This window comes from Carcharhinus amblyrhynchos, chromosome 9 (assembly GCF_965287045.1).
Source record: "Carcharhinus amblyrhynchos chromosome 9, sCarAmb.v2.hapA, whole genome shotgun sequence".
NCBI lineage: Eukaryota > Metazoa > Chordata > Chondrichthyes > Carcharhiniformes > Carcharhinidae > Carcharhinus > Carcharhinus amblyrhynchos.
This window is the reverse complement of record NC_137332.1, coordinates 47,083,908-47,107,101: the sequence shown is the minus strand read 5'-3', so window position 1 is coordinate 47,107,101 and position 23,194 is coordinate 47,083,908. Positions and strand designations below refer to the sequence as shown.

Here is a 23,194-nt window from a genome sequence, read left to right as displayed (position 1 = left end):
TGGAATCACATCCAGGAGAAATTCTGGTTCCTCTAGGAATAAATAAGAAACCCCGGGCCTGATTTTGTGGTTAAAACTCAATGTTAATGATAGATGGTCAACAATTCTTCTTCCTCCACGCTTTATCGCTCAGATTCATCACTCCATCTCCTACTCAAACTGATTCCGTTCAAATAGCTCAAAATTGCAAACTGATTTATTTCAATCACTTCTCCTTTTCTCCTAAAGGTTTTAAAACTCAAACATAGAGCTCTGTGATAATTACTGAATTTAGATGATTTTTTTTCTCATTCTATTATTCTGTTATTGCATCAGCCATTACTTCATCTAGGTTTACCAATGATATATATATAAAAATGAAAATAGTCATATTCATACTGCAGACTGCGCTTCACTTTATAGGAAATTTGCATCATGCGTTAAGAAATATTCCCCTGCCAACCAAACTCCTTTAAGATGGAGCACTGTACCATCCTGAGGTTTGTCACCTTGTGACCTAGGCTACAACCAATGAAGTTTTACCAGAGTGGTTCAGACAGTCACAATATTTGACAGGAAATAGATTAAAATCCAGAGCATATGGTAATAGTGTAATACTATTGCTTTCCTCTTAATACTGAGAAATTCAGGTGTAAGCATTATAATGCAAGACTCCCCCATATCCTGACACACATACCAAGACCCCATTCACCCATCGCCAAACTAGCCCCCAGTCTGACAACAGCTCAATGTTAAAATTCTCAATCCTGTTTTCAAATCCTCCTATGGTTTCATCATTTCCCATCACTGTAACCTCACCATCCCTACACATTCCCAAGATCTCTGTGCTTCCCTAATGCTTGGTGTTTTGCACATCCTCGATTTTAATTGCTCCATCATTGGTGGCCTTGCCTTCAGTTGCCCGAGTCCTGAGCTCTGGAATTCCCTCCCTAATCCTCTCTGAGCTTCTGCCTTTCTTTCTTCTTCTAGAATGCTCCTTAAAACATAGCTCTTTGACCAAGTGTGACCTAATTACATGGCTTGGACTCAAAGGCCCTGAGTCTACTGGCACCCCCATCCTGAAATTCGGGGCGGCTGAAGCTCACAAAATGGTATTCTCTGTTGGCCTTGGGTGCAACCTTATGAGCCTCGGGCTGGCGTGCTAGTAAAATTCCAGCCAAAGTTTATTTGAAAAGTCATGTGAAGCCTCTTGAGGGCTATATAGAGACAAGGGACATGATCTTTCCGGCCTGCTGCACCAATCAATTGGAGCAGCAGGACAGGAAGATAGCACACGAGGCTTTTACTGGTCTCACATCAAAAGCCATCTTCCTGGCTGTGTTCTGCCAGCGGCCAAGTCACTAACACACCTGGCACAGCCGTTTCCGGCCTCCCAGCTATTTCCCTCTCTTGACAGCGAGAGGTCTCATCGAAGAGAATCACTCATGGACTTAACCAACTGGGACCAGATGTGACGACCACCCCTGAGGTATTGGAGGCCACTGAAGCCTCAAGGTGGTTGGGGGTATGGCTGGGGAGCGTCCCTGGGGCAGTGTCAACTTGGCAGTGCCTGTGTGGCAGCATATCGGGTACCATAACTGTGTCAGGAACAATGCCAAGGTGGTGGGGCCTAAATGGACGTCAGGCATTCATAGAATCTCTGCAGTGCACAGTGATGGCGGAGGAATGGATGTAGATCTGCAGGGGGTGGGGGTGATTGGTGGGAGGGAAACTCTGCAGATGGGGGCTGATTGGTGGGGGTGATCAGTGCAGGGAGCAATTACCAGGGTGGGGGGTAATGTCTATGGGGATGGGGGGGGTGTTGGCACAGGGAGATCAAGGCACTTGTGCAATGGCATCCCAAGCGTCTGCAGATGGCTTCGCTGGCGGCCTTAGGTTCCCCCCCCCCCACCCCCATCACTGGTGAGAATGGCAAGGTTCTCTTTTTTCACAATGAATACTGTCAGATCACAACTCATGGCTCGCTGAAAAAATGGATGCCACTCTCCCCCTTTTTCTCACTCATTTGGCATTTAGAAATTTTTTTGTAACATTGCATCCAAGGAGTTGTTGCCGCATCGATAACGTTGATAAATATAAAAGAATTGACTGCTGCTACAAAAGAGAACAAAATAATTACAGCTAAATTTAAAGGCTAGGTATATCCAAATCCTGGTGAAAATAACAACTTGCCAATTGTTTTTCCGCTGACATAGTCCGGATTTTGCTGCGGTAATGACAGTGAAACTATCAGCATTGGTCATCATTAGTCCAGCGAAACTGACACCAATTTCTGCTGTCCACACCTACGCACAATAATTAAGAGACACAAAGCTTGCTGTCATTGATTCTATGCTTCTCAAGACAGTGTACTGTTGAGGTCCTTCAGATTGCAATTAATGGAAATCAATTGAATTGACATGAAGGTCCATTCTGAAGCTGTTGGTTTTGCTAAAAAAAAACCCTTGTCGCATAAAGTGTAACAGGAATTGTATCTTCAATAAATGCTGCACAACACTCTCATTGGCACTGAAAAGCTAACTTTATGTGGGAAAATCAACATTATCCAAAACATCAAACAAAATTTCAAATCAAAAAAATAAATTTTATTCTTTTTGTAAATGTTTATCTTTATTTTAAGTTCTATCTGAATCCAAACATAATAAAATCTTTTACTTTCTAAAATCTTAACCTGGGAGGGTCTGATGTGCTTTTAACTTTATGATTTGCAGAGTGTGAACATTTAAATATATTTGAATTGCTTGCTTGCTGGCCACACTGCTGCTGCTGCATGTCAAACATACTCTTCACTTGACAATAGGGGACGGCTTTCCCACCTCACCGTACGTAGCGCAGATCCTGCCGATCCTGGAAAAAAGTGTACTGGTCTAAAAATCAGTTCAGTGCCCCGCAAACCAAACGGTTTGCAATTGGCCCAGTCCATTTCTAATGGTGTAAACCAGACCGGGCCCAGAAAGGGTGTGAGGCCAATTAGCATATTGGAAGTAGCATTTGAATCTCTATTATCTTTTGAAACTGAATCCTCCCAGCACCCGGGACCTAACGACCTTTGGGCGCGGTGTGAGGCCGGTGAGAATCTCTACTGGTCTCCACCAGCGGAGGCCATTGAGGCACTAGGCATTCAGGGACGTGGCTGGGCAATACCCATTCAGCCCCTGGCAGTGAGCTCTACCCATGTGCCAAGGACATTGCCAAAAGGCATGGCCTGAGTGTGAGGGTTGTGCCTGAGGCGGGGGCTCATGCAGGGGTGTAACATGAAGGTGACATGAAGGTGGGCATGTAGGTAGGACCTATTGGAAGGGCTCCTATGCCCCAATGCCTGTGTTCCATGTTGGGAAAGGGGTAGGGGAGCATGCCGGACGGGGCTGGAAGACACTAGGTGTGGAATAACTGTTCGGCCCACACGCGATTCTCCATGCCCATATCTAAACTCCGTGGCTTAGGCTTCAGCTCCTGCCTCTGTAACTGGATCCTGAACTTCTTAACTCACAGGCCACAATCAATAAGAATAGACAACAAGCCCAATAACACCTCTATTTTCTCAGAAGACTAAAGAAATTTGGCATGTCAGCTATGACTCTCACCAATTTTTACAGATGTACCATAGAAAGCATTCTTTCTGGTTGTATCACAGCTTGACATGGCTCCTGCTCTTCCCAAGACTGCAAGAAACTACATAAGGTGGTGAATGTAGCCCAATTCATCATGCAAACTAGCCACCCATCTATTGATTGTTTATATTTCCTGCTGCCTCAGCAAAGCAGTCAGCATAATTAAGGACCCTATGCACCCTGGACATTCTCTCTTCCAAGTTCTTCCGTCGGGAAAAAGTTACAAAAGTCTGAGGTCGTGTACCTACTGACTCAAGAACAGCTTCTTCCCTGCTGCTGTCAGACTTTTGAATGGACTTACTTTGCATTAAGTTGAACTTTCTCTATACCCTAGTTATGACTGTAACACTACATTCTGCACACTCTCGTTTCCTTCTCTATGAACGGTATGCTTTATCTGTATAGCGCAAGAAACAATACTTTTCACTGTATATTAATACATGTAACAATAATAAATCAAATCAAATCAATGTTTTGGCCTCAACTGCTTCCTGTGTTAGCGAATTCCACAGGCTTACCATCCTCTGGATGAAGAAATTTCTCATCTCAGTCTTAAAAGATTTACCCCATTTCCTTTGCCTCTGGCCACCTCCACCATCGGGAACATCCTTCTTGCATTCACCCTGTCAAGGCCTGTTAGAATTTTATAGGTTTCTATCAGATGCCCCAAATTCTTCTAAACTCCAGTAAATACAATCCTAACCATCTCAATCTTTCCTTGTATGTCAGCCCTGCTATCCCAGGAATCAGTCTGATAAATCTTTCCTCCCTCTGTAGCAAGAACTTCCTTCCTCAGATAAGGAGACCAAAGCTGCACACCATATTCCAGATGCGGCCTCACCAAGCCCCTGCATGATTGCAGCAAGACATTCCTGCTCCTGCTTTCTTAGTCCCCTTTCTGTCTTTTGTTCTTATCCTGGTTTCTCCCTCCTCTGACTCCATAGGTTCCAATACCCCTGCCGTTATAGTTTCAACCTTCCCCAACCATTCTCACAAGTACTCCCCCAGGACATCAGGCCCAGTCATGCCCAGCAGTTGGTCCTCCTTCTACTAAAAGCAAAACCAAGTTTTTAAACACAGTTTCCAGGCATTTTTTTTTCAGAGTCATAAACTACCATGTAATCCTCTTTGTGCACAGTCCACCAGGGTTTGGAGATTTCCTGCTCTTTTAATACTGCCTAATTACCTGTTTTTGTAAAAGAATGTTTTTTCTTCCCCAGAAGTGGAAATCAAAGCCCTGTATTAACCCTTTAAAGAATAGTGACTTTTAAACCACAAATTCATCCAGAATGTTCTCAGTCCCTGAAGATAAGTCATTTTCTGTGATCAAAGTGTTCCTGACAATGCACAGACAGGGACACAGAGAATGTGTTCTTTGTATTGCAATGCTGATATCCTTTTCATCTAAACAAAATTTAAATTGGATTCAGGTGCCATGGTGACAGTCCTGTTGGAGAAGGAGACATGATTCCAAATCTTTGGATTTGAATGACAGACTCTCCACTGTGTGGAGCAGGGGGAGTCTTACTCCCAGTCATTAACATGATCCTTGAACTATGAGTTATGGCACCAGATAGATCTTTGAGCTGATGTATGTCAGTCAACAATTGGCCTTTTTCTCTTCTTAGTAACGATATTGTCTGGCCCTCGATCTTCTCTAGCAGTGGTAAATGTCAAAACTACCACTGCCACTAACAACAGTGAACATAATGCTATTATTATATTAATACTAGCAATATTCTCAGTCCATCATCTCCCCCTTTATGTCCTTAATGTTAGAGGTTCAGGTGGTCTGGAACAGCACAGCCCTGAGTCTTCAAACACTAAAGACTATTCAGGCTCTGATTTCAACTGTGATTTCTCTCTACTCTTGAGGGCCAGGTATATTCATCATCATTCCAGGTCCTGGAATGTCCCTGATGGTCAGACCAACCTACTGCACATAAAGTTACCATAATACCTCTGGTAGAAGTGGTAACAGGGAAGAATTCCAAGGTTTGAGAAACGTTTTCTTCCAAAATGATGATGATACAATTGGTGGACCACTGTGAGTGCACAGTAACTTCCAGCCAATGTGCCAAAAGGGATGTGGAATCTGGTAGCAGTTGTGCACCATCATCAACAAAAATCAGAGGTGAAAATGCTTCCCAATCTTGTCAGAGAGCTTCCAGATAGCCTAAAGGGAATAGAAAGGAGGAAAAGCGCCAGCAAGTAGACAAATACCGTTTCCGTCCACCCCAATTAAGACAAACAACAACCATACACTGCCAAACCAGCCAGATCAACCAGGCTTAACCTCAAGCAATGGTAGAAATGGATGTAACCATACCCAAGCTCCTGTTCAACATCCAAGCTAACAACAAGAACAAGGAACACTAGAGCCTACTACTCTCCTGACAGAACAGTGAATGAGATTTGGAAGGGTGATAAGAATTCCCGACCATGTGAACCACGAACTTCAAGAACACAAAGGGGGAGATGGCGTAGTGAGAATGTTATTAGTGTTAATACTGTAACAGCAAAAATGTTAAAGTAACATTAAAATAGCATTAATGCCCAAGACTTATAACAACGTAAGAGTTGAAAGTAAACTAAAGTAACTCTACATTCCTGGGATAAAAGCTTGGGGAAAGGTTAGTAATACGGTCTGATACACAAAGGGTTAATGTGCGACTGAGTGCAGTATCACCCACACACTGATTAAGTAGGCACATGACCCAACGTTAGCATCAGTCTAGAGATGGGTGAAGACTTAGACTGGACCCAGCTCCACACTTGTACCTTCTACTGAAAATATGTACATAGTTAGAGTTGTTAATAAAGATTTGCAGTTAACGTACACTAGAAAATAAAGCCTACTTAGCGGTGTCTGAAGCAGGATTATTTTGCGTCTTAAGATCTTTTGCTCCCGAAAGGGTGACCAGGCCTCATCTGAAAGATGGCGCTCTGAGAGTGCAACACTCCACTTGTACTGCACTGGACTGTTAGATTGTACTAAGTCTTGGAGCTGTTAAAGACATATAATTATGATACCAAAGATTTTAAGGACAACTGTTTTAAAGACATATTTCTGTTTTCAAACCTCTTTCAAAATGGAAATACGGACAGATAACCTGGTACCTTTTTGCTTTTGTTTGAACCTTGTCAGACTATTATCTCTAGAGCTGATTATGAAGAGTCATTAAAATGCCAAGAGTCCTCCGGGAATGTATATTGAATCTTTAAAAAGTGCAAAAAAATGTTTTGGCTTCAGGAAGTTAGTTCCAGTGTACAGCTCTCAGTCGAGTTCACAGTGAACATCATATGGGAACTGTGTTTCTCTCTGCCACTGGGAGTTAGTATGGGGCTGCTAAACTGAACATCAATTTCAATTCTTCACTTCAGAAAGAAGGAATTCAAGCAACAACATCTCATAGAGCTTTGACAAAGGGGTATCTGGACTCGAAACATCAGCACTTTTCTCGCCTTACAGATGCTGCCGGACCTGCTGAGATTTTCCAGCATTTTTTCTTTTGACATCTCACAGAGATTGATTTGAAATCTCATCTTAAGTGTCTTTTTTGGCATTTTAATCTTGTATCTATCTATATTTTAGTTAGTAACTTCCTCACTGTTCCTCATGTAACTTTCAACAGCAGCAGCAGCAAATAAACTAATCTCGGTTAGGGTTGTATTCATTGGCATTTAGAAGAGTGAGAGGGATCTCACAGAAGTTCATAAAATTCTACAGGATTAGACATAGTGGATTCAGAATGAATGGTCCCAGTGGTGGGCGAGTCCAGAACTAGGAGTCATAGCTTGATGATAAGAACATAAGAACATAAGAAATAGGAGCAGGAGTAGGCCATCTAGCCCTTCGAGCCTTCCCCGCCATTCAAAAAGATCATGGCTGATCTGTGGGGCTCAGTTCCACTTTCCCGCCCTCTCCTCATAACCCTTAATCCCCTTGCCTATCAAAAACCTATCAACCCGCGTCTTAAAAATATTTAGCGAGGCAGCCTCCACCATTTCAACGGGCAGAGAATTCGAGAGATTCACCACCCTTTGAGTGAAGAAGTTCCTCCTCAACTTCGTTCTAAACCGTCCCCCCTTTATCTTGAGGCTGTGCCCCCTAGTCCTATTGTCCTTTCTGAGCGGGAAGAGTCTCTCCACCTTTATCCTATCCATCCCATTCATCATCTTATATGTCTCAATGAGATCTCCCCTCATTCTTCTAAACTCTAACGAGTACAAGCCTAGTTTATTCAGCCTCTCCTCATAGCTCAACCCCCTCAACTCCGGCATCAGCCTAGTAAACCTCCTCTGCACTCCCTCCAAGGCCATAATATCCTTGCGTAAGTGCAGTGACCAAAACTGCACACAGTACTCCAGCTGCGGCCTCACCAGTGCCCTATACAGTTGCAGCAAGACCTCCCTACTTTTATATTCAATCCCCCTCGCTATGAAGGCCAGCATCCCATTAGCCTTCCTGACCACCTGCTGCACCTGAGGGATAAGCCTTTCAGAACTGAGGTGAGGAGAAATTTCTTCACCCAGGGACTGGTGAATATGTGAAATTCACTACCACAGAAAGTAGTTGAAAAGTGTTGTGTGATTTCAAGAAGAAATTAGATATAATTCTTGGGCCTAAAAGGATCAAGAGATAGGGGCGAAAGGAGGAATCAGGATATTGAATTTGCTAATCAGCCATGATAAAAATGAATGGCGGAGCAGGCTTGAAGGGCCGAGTGGCCTATTCCTGCTTCTATTTTCTATGTTGATTTTAGTTAAGGCTAAAGAGTTGCTAGTGATTATTTTTAAATTGAAACACATATAAGTTATAAGGGAGCTTTAGGCAAACATATACAAATTGTTGGCTTATGAACCACTTTGAGGAAATACCTTTTACGTGGTTGTGACATGTTTGAACACATATCATTCTGTGTGAAGTATTAAAGTGAGAGCAACTGTGCAATGGTGACTAAGATGATTACGTTCACAATAGGATAGAATTGTCCTCTTCTGTTGTAGCTAATGTGATGCAGCAACAGGTCAGAGTTGAGTACTAGAGGTACGGGGTAAGTTGGATACTCTTTTGATTTGTTTGATCACCCTTGAGGACCAGGAATATTTTATTGCTACAATATGGCAGATGGTAAGTGTTAGACTGCCAAAATCCCAAAAGGAAAGTTGGAAAGCTGTTCTTGATTAATAAGGGCATCAGGGGTTATGGGGAAAAGGCAGGAGAATGGGGATGAGTAAAATATCAGCCATGTTTGAATGGCAGAGCAGACTCGATGGGTTGAATGGCCTAATTCTGCTCCTAAGTCTTACAGTCTTATGGTATTATGGCAATTTGTATTTTATTACAAGGAAGTGTGTGCACTAAAGTCAGGAGTTAGAATTCCAATAACCATCTTTGGCGATTTGAAGTATTAAGTTAAAACATCCATCAACAAAAAGAAAATGTGAACACATACAATTGCATTTACACAGTTAAAAGCAGTCCTCCAAATATTTGTTCCCAAAAGATTTCTGCTTAGTTAAACTTACAACTAAACACAGTCCCTACAGATTCTTAATCTATAGAAATTCCAATAATATTACTAAAGACATTCAATGTTGCTATCAGGAAGGTGTTTCACAAGACTTCTCCCTCCATCAATTGACAAAGGAAATCCACCACTTTGTTTTCTGGAACAAAGAAAGATTTTTCTGAGGCTGATTGGAGCTCATTTTGCTTCTTTCACAGCTGTCTCTAAGCACAGCATATGCTTCAGGATATTACATGGCTATTCTCTCCCTAAATAGCTTGCAATTGTCCTTAAATATGCTTTTTCTCTTTCATCTTTAAACCCCATTGTTTCCCTTTGTGAAGGTTTTAAATTTTAAATGTAAACATTTATTAAAATAAAAGAAAAAAGAAACTGACGCTTAAAAGACACAGGAACTCCTTTACACAGTTAACAGTATTTCTACAAACGTTTCCTGAAAATGTTCGGGTTAAGTAACTCAGAGCTAAACCCCGTTTTGATGGCAATAGTCTTCACAAATTTTTAATCTTGTTAAAAAAAATTCCAGTGATATCACCACACAATGCAGTGCTGGTGTAGGGGAAACCTGAAGCAGGCTTTTACTCCTCTCTTACTCAATACTGACGGAAACACATTTCTCTGAGGGTGGCAGCAGCTGGTGTTCTTATGCTTTTTGCTAGCACAAACTATCTTGTCAAGATCTCTTTAAATGTTTATTTTCTTTGATCTTCCACTGTATTGTTTTTATAGTCCTTTTGAAGTTCCTGTTCCCAGAGTTTACCATGTTACGTTATGACTGCTACTTTTTTTTAACCAAAGCAAACTTACAACTTTGCCTCTTCCAATTTAAATCTCTTAATTGTATATGTTCTTTACAAAATACAACAACTAACTTTTACAGCACTTTCCTTATGCCTAATGTAAATTCCTATTCACATCATCCCCTGATACTCCATCTTAACTCTGTTCATTTCCACTTCAACCACTTGCCTTCACGCCTACCCCTTCCTGGCTACTTGCAGTCTTACTCACTTCAGTTTAATTAAACCAATCACACCCATACTTTTACACGCAAGCCTGATTCATGGTATATGACAATGATATTGAAGAAAGTACTGAGAAATCTAATTTTTCCTCATAAAATTGACCTATCCTTAGGCAACTCTTTTTGTTAGAGTAAACCAAGTTCTGGTATAACATGGAATTTATACTGTGCCTATGTAGTCACGGTGGTGCAAAACAATGATGACTAAAATTTTTTAAAAAAGCAAACTATTGCATTGTAGGTACATCTGAAAAGTATCAAAAGTAGGTATCAGATTAAGCTGGTTGACTCTATTTATATGCAGTATTGAGGGAGTATAGGTGCTATGTTTTAAATCGAGCTACCTTATTGTCCATTTAGGTAGATATAAAATGTCCCATGACATTATCTGAAGACGACAAATATATTTCCAAACATTTAGACCTCAACCAAAAGGTTTACTGACCATTTATCTAACTTGCTGTTCATCAATTGGCTGATACGTTTCACAATAGTGGCTACATTTCAAAAGTAAACAATACCCCTGCTTTATATACAGAAACATAGGGCAGGTTTTTAAGTCTTGTGCCAGAGAGCTTGCAGGTGGGAGGGGGCTTTTAAAATACCCTGTGGGGTGTACCTGTCTCTTTGCTGCCCACTCTTGACCCACTTGAGTTCCTTAGGTGCCAATTATTGGCCACTTAAGGCCTACTTCCCAGCAGGAGGTGTTTAGGGACAGAAATATTCCCACTTGTACTACCCACCTTCGTGGTGAAGATCCAGGCCATGAACTCTGTTTCTCTCATCACAGATGCTGCCAGAGCAGCTGAATGTCTCCAACATTTTCTGTTTTTAATCTAATCATTTGAAAGAGAAGGAAATAGGAGGTCCCGACGATAGATTTGGATGAGGGAAAAATGGGAAGAGCTTGTGTGCAGCATAAACCCTGGTCTTGACTGGCTGTGCAGAGTTCTACATATCCAATGAGAAGAGAAAGTTAAGAGGAGATCTAATAAAGATGTTCAAAGCCAGGCATGTTCTGGGTGGGGTAGAGAGAGAGAAACTGCTCCCATTGGCAAGAACCAGAGCAAGTTGATTTAAGGCTATTGTTAAAAGATGCAGCAGCAACATGAGAAAATCTTTAAGTCTACAGTGAGTGGTTAGGATCTTAAATGTACTGCCTGGAAGCCCAAGTAGTGAAAGCTTCAATTGTAGCTTTCAAAAGGGAATTTGATAATTGTTTGAAAGAGCACATTTGCAGTGTTGCTGGGAAGTGAGATTAACTGGGCTGCTTTTGCAGGGAATCAACATGACAAAATGGGCTGAATGGTTTTTAACACAGGAGACCATTCTTTGATTACCTATGCAGCCATGTGGGACAACACAAGAATGTGATATATGGCTACATAAATGAAAGTTCTTGTTTGCAACACCTATTTAAAAAAAAATCTATTTTGAATTCTAGTGATGTCTTAAAAGTTAGTTTCAAGTAAATTTGTATCATTGCTCCAATGCCTTAGTTACGAATACACTGATCTGAATCTGACCATGAAAATCCCGTGTTCAATCTCCAACCTGATTTTGCTAACATCAGCTAAGTTAAAAATGGCTTCAATGCTCTTGGGTTAGAGGAAGAAAAAGTCACCTTGTTTCAGATCTCCTGATCACTATCCAGTGACCACTGCTTTATATTTGAGCAAGTCAAGATTAAGCCTCTGTGTTGTCCTTTATAACGTCTTCATCACATATGAATGAAAATTTCACAGAATCCGTACAGTATGGAAGGAGGCCATTTGGCCCATTCAGTGTGTAATGATCACAATCCCACCCAGGACCTATTCCCGTAAACCCACGCATTTACCCTGCTAACTCCCTTGACACTAGGGTCTATTTGGCATGGCCAATCCACCTAACCTGCACATCTTTGGACCGTGTGAGGACACTGGAACACTGGGACGGAATCCACGCAGACACGGGGAGAAAGTGCAAGCTCCACACAAAAAGTGACCTGAGGCCAAAATTGAACCTGGGACCCTGGCGCTGTGAGGCAGCAATGCTAATCGCTGTGTCACCACATCACCTAAAATAACCTCTTACATTTATAGCTAAGGGGAATAATTGCCTTTAGAACTGTACATGAATACAAGTCAGCACCTTCAGGAGAAGACAACAGAAAATTGAATTAAAAAGATCCGTATGTAATCAACGTGACATATTATTGGACTAACGTGGTGATTGTCCCATTAAGCGCAACACAGGCCTTGTGACCCTTCCAGAAACAACCATCACAACTACCAATAATAGGATTACGTATTCTTCTTCTGATTTCTGATCTTGATGGATGCAGGGTTTCTTTCAATCTTTTCAAGTGGCTTACCTTGTACTATCAAATGCAATTGCGATGTCTTGGGATTGTGTTGGGTCTGGATTGAGCAGGTATATGGACCATCATCAGTGACTTCTACATTATGAATCTGAAGGCTATATTCCCGTTTACCACCTGATGCGATTGACACCCGTGGGTCCACGGACCATTTGTCGTTCCCTGCAAAGATGATGCTGGACCGGTTCAACCATGCTCCCTTCGAAGCAACATCTTCAAGATAGCACCTGTGGACAATAACAGACATCCGAAGGATTAGTTTTACATAATGAAAGTACAATTTGATTCTATGGATCTTTCTTTTCATTTGGCACCACTTTGTGAATGTCATGTTTTTTACACCCCAGCCAAATTACTGAAGAAAAATCGGCAGTGTTGCATTATGAGTTGGCTGAACTGTTAGCATCAATTTTGTGCCTGGACAAAGTTGAATTTCATCACTCAAGTGTTGGAGGTAAATGCCTAACCAATACCTAATCCACTGCAGACTGGATTTTTTTTTACCTTGACTGAATGTGCCTTTAACATCTGGTGAAAACTTTCCAGGCTTACTTAACTCATTGTAGGTAAAAAAAAATGCTAGTATCAGGAACAAAACATGCGATTGCAATGCTTTTATCTTCTTAAAGCTCAGTGAACCTAATCTTTCAAGCAATGAATGCTCAATTGCAAAGAAATTGAATGAGATTCTATGATTCAATGAGGTCTTTAGGACATAATTCACAGTTTAGCTTCTGCATCCCTTTAGTTAATATTGCTTCAATGATCATAAGGTATTGCAGTGCAGGACACAGTCTAACATCGATAGCATTGCATAATATTCGACCTTCTCTGCATCCCATTCAAGCATGGAAGACGTTTTTGCCAAAGTACTTAATATTGTGTTACTTAGGCACTTTGAATAAAGAGCAGAAAGCACTCCTATACCTCTTGACCTAAGAGATGCTTTGAAGGCATTTGCCGTCTCCCCAAAATTGTCCTTTCCTTGCTGTAGTGCCAAGTTTCCCCAAGTCCTTAGGACAGAAGTTGAGTAAAATGCACTAGAGAAATAAATAAATTTGATGGCCATTTACACACTGAAACTGATGAAACATTTGTCAAAGTATTATCTCGCTTTAAGTGAACTCTTAGTCATTTGTAAAATAGTTTTCTGATGACTGAATGAACCAGATTAACCCAGGAAATTTCATGCACTCTTTAAACAAATTCTGGAGGTCAAAGCAATTTTATGTGTGTGTCATGTGTCATAATACAGACTGTAAATTATATACACACAGACTTTGACATATTCAATTATAGAATGCAATTTAGTTCACATTTGTTAGGAGAACTGCAGTCTATCAAAAAGGGCCAAGGATTATATATGAAGCAGTTGCAAATCCCATAAATCATACCTATCAATATCAGTGACTGGTAAAATGTCAGATAATTAACATACTGCAGTTAAGTAAAAACTACAATTCAAAAGCTAGCCTTTTCTGATATTATATTTTATCTTGTAAGGATAATTTGCTATGTACATTTCTAAAAGCACTTAAACACATAAGTGCCCCATTGACAATGCACTGGGCTTGCTTCAATGGCCCCAGTTAATAGATTAGGTTTTTAATCTGTGTATGTGTGAATATCTCATTCTACTTTAATTTGTAAAAGTGGGCTGTACTCAATTAAAACCATGCCAACTCCGATGAAGGGTATAAACTGCAAAATTATCCTGTCATTCTCTCTCTTTCAAATGATGGACCGCAGTTCTCCTGATTGCACCATTGCTGTGACTGTCTATTTCCATCTCTGCAAAATCACCTGGCTCTACTCCTGTGTTGTAAAAAATCATATCTTTCAAAACCATATTTTTCTTTTAAAATGTGGAAAGGCATTGCATGTCTGGACACTTGGGTGCTGACCTGGAGAATTTTTTAAGAAGGATCACAAGTCCAACTTTGGCCTGGGAACAAGCCTGCCTTTTCCCAGCAAATCATTTCATCAGTGTAGTCTTAAGGGGGGAGGGGTGCTGTTTATTGTTTTGAACTGCAATCACTTTAATTGATGGGGAAGAAACTGGCTAAAGTTACCACTTTACTGGCAACCACATGACAGAGACAAGCTTCAAGTTTTGGATCTTTGGTTTTTGATATCAGCGTGTTTTGGGAAATAAGCTGATAAGCAAGGTTTCACTAACTCTCTCCCTGCCTTGCCTGAATTTCCATATGCGGTTATCAACCTGCTGCCAGAGAAGCTTCATCTGAGTATAACTGGTCTGCATTTGAAAACTTGAAAAGCTGAGACAAGAAGAATTGATCCAACTGTATATTAACCTCCATGCTGAAACTCCATTGGTAAGAACCTCCAGTCATCTACTGGGTCCAGCTGCCCACCTTCACATAAGGGAGCTCCAGATCAACAGCACTGAGACTCTGTGAACTTTATGTTATAAGGCCTATCCTCCAAAGCTTATCTCTGCTAAGACCCTATGTAAGGGGAGGGTCACTGGGTACTCTAGCCACGGTGGGAATCCCAATGGCCTGTTGAATGGGGCATTGGGGCTAAAATGGGGCTCCTGATGGGCGGCAAACCCATCACCATCCACCTGGCCTGCCCAGCCAACCTAGATCAGGTGCCCACTCAGACCAGGCAGGAACCCCTTGATAATGCAAAACTCTCATTGTAATCTCATTAGTGGGTTGGAAGCCCGATTCAGCAGTCTCCAGTGATGTACCTACTTCTCTAGCAGGAAATGTACCAGGCAGGCTTTAATAATGGTTTTGACATGTGTGGATCTGGTGTGGTGGACTTGAGGGAGGTTTACGGAAGTAAATGCAGTGCCCATGTACCCTACTGCCACTTCCAGGCTGCAGAGGGAAGGTCCCCAATGGACCTAGGGATGGGCTGGGGGTAAGGGGTTGATCTCGTGACTCTACCCTGGGATGGAGGTCTCATGCTACACTGCTCCTTTTAGCTCTGGCAAAGCTGAAGACGACTCTTGGCATGGTGATTTCAGGCAGCTCTCTGATCAAAATCTTCATTATGCTCTGTGTACTGTGAAAACTTTGAAGTGGCCTGTTCAATTTAATTGCCATAACCCCTGGACAGCTGAAAGCCTTCCAAACCACATCAGCACTCTATTCTGCAGAAGGGGTTCCCCTTTCTCTCTCAAAGTTGCAGATGTGAAGCACAGGAAAAGTAATTTCAACTGAAGGGAGGGGGTGGAATTCCCTTCCCCACAGCTGCTCCCTCAGGTCCATTCTTGTAACAGTGCATTTGTTTCAAGGCTCTGAGCCTTCCTAGAAAGATCGCCTCCATTACCAACGCTCGATGTCTTTTGAAATCCATTGCCAGTCTTTGAAGACCTTTGTTTTCATTCAATTACATGGGCTAATATCTTGGACTGGCCTTTAATAGCTTAATGCTTTTTTCACAGCACACTGGAAGTTTATTTATTAATCTTTCCTTTCAGGATGTGCCACATTGTTCCTAACCAAATGTTTGTAAGCATTATAGTTCTGCTTGACAGCTGCAGGCAACCTCAAAGCAGCTAAGTGCTTTTACTTCCTCTTTTCTATCAACAGTCTGTGAGCATATTACCTTTTCTACTCCAAATTTTCAATTTGTGCTTCTTTGAACTTTTCACCATAACAAACAAGTTGGCTTAATCAACTTTCTAAACCCCTTTCATAATTTCATTAAGCAACCCTGAAGATTCCTTTTTTTAAATACTAATATTCCAATTTCAACCTCCTTTGTGACTTCAAATTCTGATAGCTGGTATTATGCTATTTATCCACCTCACTCTGTAAAATAAACTTGGTCCACTTTCAATTGCTAATATTGTAGTGTTAGTATTTCACCAAAATCTAATCAATAACGCTGTAGGTAATTTTGTGGCTCTCCTGATATTAAAAAAATTGGTTTCTTTGATAATATTAATCATCTTTTAGCACAATTACATAATTTCCTATTAGTTAGCCACTTTGAACTCTTTTATCACATTCAATTTGGAACCTGTCATTTCTCCTTCATTATTGCTTTATTAGATCTTCTTGTTCGATAATTATTCTCCATGAATTTGAAATGTAATACATTTCATTGCTCAACAGAATAATATTTCATTTTCATTGTTAAATACTATTAATGAATGCTTTGTGAATCAGCTTCATAAATAAGCCAAGATAAGCTGGTCTCATTATCTTGCTTTGATTTTCTGTCTTTGCCATTCATGCTTGCAAGTCCAAAGGGTATCCTTGTCCTTCGTCAAACTCCAGTAAGTTATTTCTTCTTTGGCAACATTCTATCCACTTTATAGTTGTTTGTATTCAATATTCACGTAGCAATTGGTTGTATCATTTTTTCCTTGAAACCTTAGTAGATGAATATTTCAGTAATTGAAGAAAAGTTTGAAATTTATTCATGTACATCTATATTTTTAGAAGTAAATAGCTTTTTGCTAACAATGAACTTGAAGGCTTGAGTTATTTTGAACAATGCACATCATTACGAAACAGTACTTCAACGTGGGTATTCAAAAAGCAGGAGCTTCGTTCCTGGCATCAATCCACTCCTGTATTCTTAAATTTAACATAAGAACAACTTACATTTACATTGTGCATTGAACATGGAAAATAAGAGACTTTAAAATGGCCATCAAATCAAAGCTTGAAGCTTTCGTGAAAGAGTTGGGTTTCAAGATGGTCTCTAAAGTTTCGTTAGGTGAGAGAGACACAGTAAGAAGTCTCACAACACCAGGTTAGAGTCCAACCAGTTTATTTGATAGTAATCTCACAAGCTTTCGGAAATGGTGTTACTTCGTCAGGTGTGTGGAAGGTGAGAGAGAGGCAGAAGATTTTAGGGAAGGAATTCAAGAGCCTCGCCCAAGAGGCCAATATCAGAGGAATGCAGAATGATGAGCCAAAAGGGGGTGGAGGAGGGCATTAGGGAAAGTGATATGGGGATGGTAGATTGGGGAAAGCACGTTATAAGGAAAAGGAAGTGTGAGGCTGTGAAGGAATTTACATTCCAGGTTAGTGACATCAAGAAAGATAATTTTTAAATTACTCATTCAAGGGAACAAGGGAGTCACTGTAGATTAATAAGGACTGGGGTGATTAGGATATAATGCTGGATATGACATGACAAACAAAATTTGGGTGAACTGACGGTTACACAGGATAAAAGATAGGAGGCCATCCATGGCTGTATTAATTGAGTTGGAGGTAACAAATGAACAGATGAGGTTTTCAGAAGCAGGTGAACTTGGCAGGAATGGAGTTGGATGTAAACAGTCACTATGATGGAGAGAATATGGAGTTGGATACTCAACTCAGGATCAAACAGGATGCTGAACAGCATTGTTCATCCTGAGAGCAGGGAAGGTGATCAAAATAGTGGTAAAGGCATGGAGTGAGTGAGTGGTACAAAGAACACTGATGTTTAACTGGAGAAATATTTTGATCAGGAGATCTTTAAAAAAAAATTGGAATTATTCATGTTGCAGTTGGTCGAATTTCTGCTGCAGCCTAAATGTGGCAGTAGAACACCACATTTAATTCAGCATTCCCTCTTAAAAAACACATTCCTGCAGTTAAAATAGCTCAGAAACATTGTTGGAAATAGTCCCACTGTATTACTCTCATCACTTGTGAGTTGCCTCTTTGAGGTAAATGACATTAATCAGCTGGCAGGACAGAAATCTCCCAGGTCCTGAGTGGGATGGAAAATTTATTGGAGCATTGAGAGGTGAGTTGACCTCAGGTGGGAATTTCTGATCCAAGGGTGGGCGGAACCAGAAAACCCCACCCTTCTTTCATTTTAACATTTATAGTGCTTATCCTGTGTAGACCTTCAGAGGACTGATGGATGTTGAATGCTGATGCTTGACCACACTACAGCAAGGGAAAAATATAAAGTGTAATTTTGTAACTCAATCCCTGACATCCAAAACTCTTAAAGGGGCTTGACAAAATCAATACTTGTAAACTAACCTAATTAGCTGATATACATTCAGAATGTGACTGATCAGTCTCTGTTGTACTGTTGTGCCAGCTAGGTGTCCTATCATAATGGGCACTAAGGCCAGGATGTACAAAATGTTCCATATATAAAGCAATGTATAACTGATCTGGGATTAAGCACTTCAGTTACTTGGAACCTATGCACCTGATTTACTAAATCATCAATTCATATGCTGCAGGTACCCTTCTGGACAGACATCTTTTTGTAAAGGTTTGAAGAAAGAGGTGGATCAAATAAGACATGTTTTATAATTATTCAAACTTTTTTACCTGAACGTGTTCAATACCAATGGCAGAATTTTAATGTTTAGAGCTACTTGCAAGCCTGGCAGTGGGTCTGGAACTTAAACTGTAGAAGTCCGTTTGGCCAAGGGCTTTGGAGCTTAGTCAGGGCATTAACATCCCACTTTTGGGTTTCTGAACTAGTGAGAGTGGTGGGTGTGGTGATGGTCTATTTAAAAGGGTCAGGGATCCTGTCAAGGGAGGTTGGGTGGCACAGTGGCGAGCAGTGCTGCCTCACAGTGCCAGGGACCTGGGTTCAAATCCTGGCTTGGATTACTGTCTGTGTGGAGTTTGCACATTCTCCCCATGTCTGCATGGGTTCCTCCAGGTGCTCTGGTTTCCTCCCACAGTCCAAAGATGTGTTGGTTAAGTTGATTGGCCATGATTAATTGCCATTTAGTGTCAGGGTGACTAGAAGGGCAAAATATGGGGAGAGGACCTGGATAAGATGGTTGTTGGTGCAGGCTTGATGGGCCAAATGGCCTTCTTCTTCATTGTAGATTCTATGATTCACACACAGTTTTTTCAGATTATAGGGTGAAGTACTCCTCTTTGGGTGTCTGGGTGTTGGTTCTCAGAGGAGGGGGGGATCCACCTCTGCTTTATAACACAACACACTCCAAACACCCTCTGGCTTTCTATAGGACAACCACAGCTTACCTGTTTCCCCGCCATCCCCCCCCCCGCCTCCAACCGCTCCCCCCCCCCACACACACACACCACACAACTAACTATAACTGAAAATCCATTTTCATAAATACTTCTGCATCCCTTTTATCTTAGCTCTCTCCATTGTCTTCTAATATCCCTTTGAAAACTCAAGTTACCAAATACTAAAACCTTTCATGTTCCTATCTTCCCTCTCATTTAGTTCAATACATTTACACGTGTCTGCCCCTGTTTACTCATTTTTCTTTGAGTCAATTTTCTTTGTCTCCTTTGAAGTGCAACAGCTATTCATCAATTTCAACACTTACCCCCAAAATGCACATTTCAGATCCACTCTTTATTTGTAAGTTAACACCCACCCTAAGGTTCCATTATAAAATACAAGAAGATAACACCTTTAATCTTTCATCCCTTTGACTCTACAGACAATCTGATTCCAACACCCTCTCTTTGATTAAGCCTGGACACAGAGGCACACCCTTACCTACGCAGCATATATACACACAAACACAGAAATAATATAAAAAACACGTCAATCACACCTAACATTTTGGACGGGATTTTCCAGATGTGTTTGCCCCAAAACCAGAAATTCCTGCCCGAGGTCGAAGGACCTTCTCATGGTCCGCACCTCGCCCACTATGACTCTTGTGGCAGGCGAAATAGGAAAATTTGCACTATGCTGTCAAAAGAGGTTCAATAACTTTATTTAGGACAAGAAGTCCTCAGAGGGAGGGTGGTGGTTGTGAACTCTGAAAAAGCACTGTTGCAGTACTAATGAGTACTCTCTATCAGTTTAGATACACACGCCCAGACCTTTCCAAGCATCTGAAACACGTCTTCTACACGCAGTGGTTTGCTCTATGACTACTCTTGTGCTGATATGGCTCAGATTGCACCCTGTTCATTAGTTGGAGGCTTTCTCACTGCTGTCATCAGCCAGTTCCACTGGAGGTCAGTCCATGTCTCCATGGTGTCATCCTTGTTCATGTTTGGAGGTGCAAAGATATGTTGGAAATGTGACTGTTGCAGAATGCAGGCTTCAGTGCATCTTCCAGGATATGTTGCACAGACATGTACAATAAATTTGTGGTGATTATATACCAGCTAAATATTGATAGAATGGCATCTCTCATTAAATACTCCTGAATGATCTGAGGACACCTTGATTGTCATGGGGTGAAATTTATGATGCCTTTGGCTTATAGGAATACAGCCGTTGCAACAAATTACAGACCTTCTCATTCTGCATTCATGAGTGGATGTGGCCCTGGCAAATATGGCATTGGATATCTGTGAGCTGCTCTTCGGTACAGCAGATTGTGTAATCCCACAAACGTCACCAGCAGCTCTTTGCAGGCAGTTAGAGGTGAAGAAATTCAGGGCTGTGGAGACCTTGTTGGCCACTGGCAATGCGTACCCACTTGGTCCCGTAGGAAGGAGGTCTGTTCCAAGAGGCTGCAGATGTCAACAGTTACCGGCCAACAAACTTGGAGCCTCTTGAGGCAACCGTTGCTTCTCAGTCATGTCCAGAAAGCCGATCATGTTTCTGTTCACTGGGAGTTTGTGGTATATTGTCCTTCAAGCTGCAGCTATGTGTTCATCCTCTCTATCATGTGGGAAGGCAGGTGGTTAAGGAGAAAGCTGTTGCTCCTGCTGTTGCTGCTGCTGGTGCTGCTGCTCCTCCTTGTCTGAGGTTCAAGGCAGAGGTGCATAAATTGCTCCCATGATGCAGTGAAGCTTGACAGCAGAGAGGCGCACATCAAAGTCATGAAAGTCCAAGTTAGCACTTAGCAGAAATGACCTCAAAATTGTTGGAAATCTCCAAAGCAGTGAAAGTACACTCTAAGTGCAAGTCCTGTGAGCAAAACCCTTCCACTTACATAAGGAAGTCATAGTTCAATATTGAAAGGTTTTCCAGCTTGTCAGTTTGACAGCCCAGTAAATCTCCACCGTGTTGTTAAATAATAAGAGAATTTCACCAGCTGCCGTTTGGGTTGAACACCGTGTCCCCAGAGCATTAGCCTCAGCCTTTAGATTACTAGTTTGGTGACATTACCACTGTCCCTACAAATTCCAAAGATTCACAACTCTTTGAGTAAATAAAGTTGTCCTTATCACAGTTCTGAATGATCACTCTTGAAACTGTCCTCTGGTCTTGTCTGTGGCGGGATCCTTTGCCAATGAGAATGAAAAATTTGATATTCTAGTCAAAAACTCCATGTACTCTTAGCAGCACTGGAAAATCTCATCCACAAACAAGGACAGAAAATTTCAGCCCTTGACTATTTCAGTGACATTACTGTTCATTTTTCTAAACTTCAGAGAATATAGACCCAAAGATACAAAGGTGTCCAGAGGGGCAATTTTTCACACAGAGGGTGCTGAGTGTCTGGAACACGCTGCCAGAGGTAGTAGCAGAGGCGGGTACAATTTTGTCTTTTAAAAAGCATTTAGACAGTTACATGGGTAAGATGGGTATGGAGGGGTATGGCCAAATGCAGGCAATTGGGATTAGCCCTTAAAAAAAGGGCAGCATGGACAAGTTGGGCCGAAGGGCCTGTATCCGTGTTGTAAACCTCTATGACTCTGCGAAAGAGGGAAAGTCATTGTTGAAGCAATTGAAGATGGTTGGGTCGAGGACACTACCCTGAGGAACTTAAGAACATAAGAACATAAGAAATAGGAGCAGGAGTAGGCCATCTAGCCCTTCGAGCCTGCCCCGCCATTCAATAAGATCATGGCTGATCTGTCGTGGCTCAGTTCCACATTCCCGCCCTCTCCCCATAACCCTTAATCCCCTCGCTTATCAAAAACCCATCAACTCGCATCTTAAAAATATTTAGTGAGGCAGCGTCCACCACCTCAACTGGCAGAGAATTCCAGAGATTCACCACCCTTTGAGTGAAGAAGTTCCACCTCAACTCCGTTCTAAACCGCCCCCCCCTTTATCTTGAGGCTGTGCCCCCTAGTCCTACTGTCCTTTCTGAGCGGGAAGAGCCTCTCCACCTCTATCCTATCCATCCCATTCATCATCTTATATGTCTCAATGAGATCTCCCCTCATTCTTCTAAACTCTAACGAGTACAAGCCTAGTTTATTCAGCCTCTCCTCATAGCTCAACCCCCTCAACTCCAGCATCAGCCTAGTAAACCTCCTCTGCACTCCCTCCAAGGCCAAAATATCCTTGCATAAGTACGGCGCCCAAAACTGCACACAGTACTCCAGCTGCGGCCTCACCAATGCCCTATACAGCTGCAGCAAGACCTCCCTACTTTTATATTCAATCCCCCTCGCTATGAAGGCCAGCATCCCATTTGCCTTCCTGACCACCTGCTGCACCTGCAGGCTGGGTTTTTGCGACTCATGCACAAGGACCCCGAGGTCCCTCTGCACCGTCGCCTGCTGCAGTTTTTCGCCACGTAAGTAATAGTCCTTCCTACCATTATTCCTACCAAAGTGGACCACCTCGCACTTGCCAACATTAAATTCCATTTGCCAGTTCCTGGCCCATTCGCCCAGCCTATCTAGATCCTTCTGCAGACTCTCCACACCCTCCGTGCAATTTGCCGTTCCACCAATCTTGGTGTCATCAGCAAATTTTGACACCATACACTCGGTTCCCTCCTCCAGATCATTAAGATGTCCTGGGATGGAGATGTTTGACTTCCAACCATCACAACCATCTTCCTTTGTGCCAAGTATGA

General features: G+C 41.8%; 1 protein-coding gene across 1 annotated transcript in view; it reads right to left on the bottom strand.

Annotated features, from left to right (window-relative positions):
• Positions 1 to 23,194, bottom strand: part of negr1 (neuronal growth regulator 1) — a 518,020-nt gene that overhangs the window by 160,794 nt on the left and 334,032 nt on the right. The window contains exon 2 of the mRNA XM_080195565.1: positions 12,526 to 12,758. Within this exon, the coding sequence (XP_080051691.1) occupies positions 12,526 to 12,758 (233 nt within the window). The remainder of the gene's footprint in view (positions 1 to 12,525; positions 12,759 to 23,194) is intronic.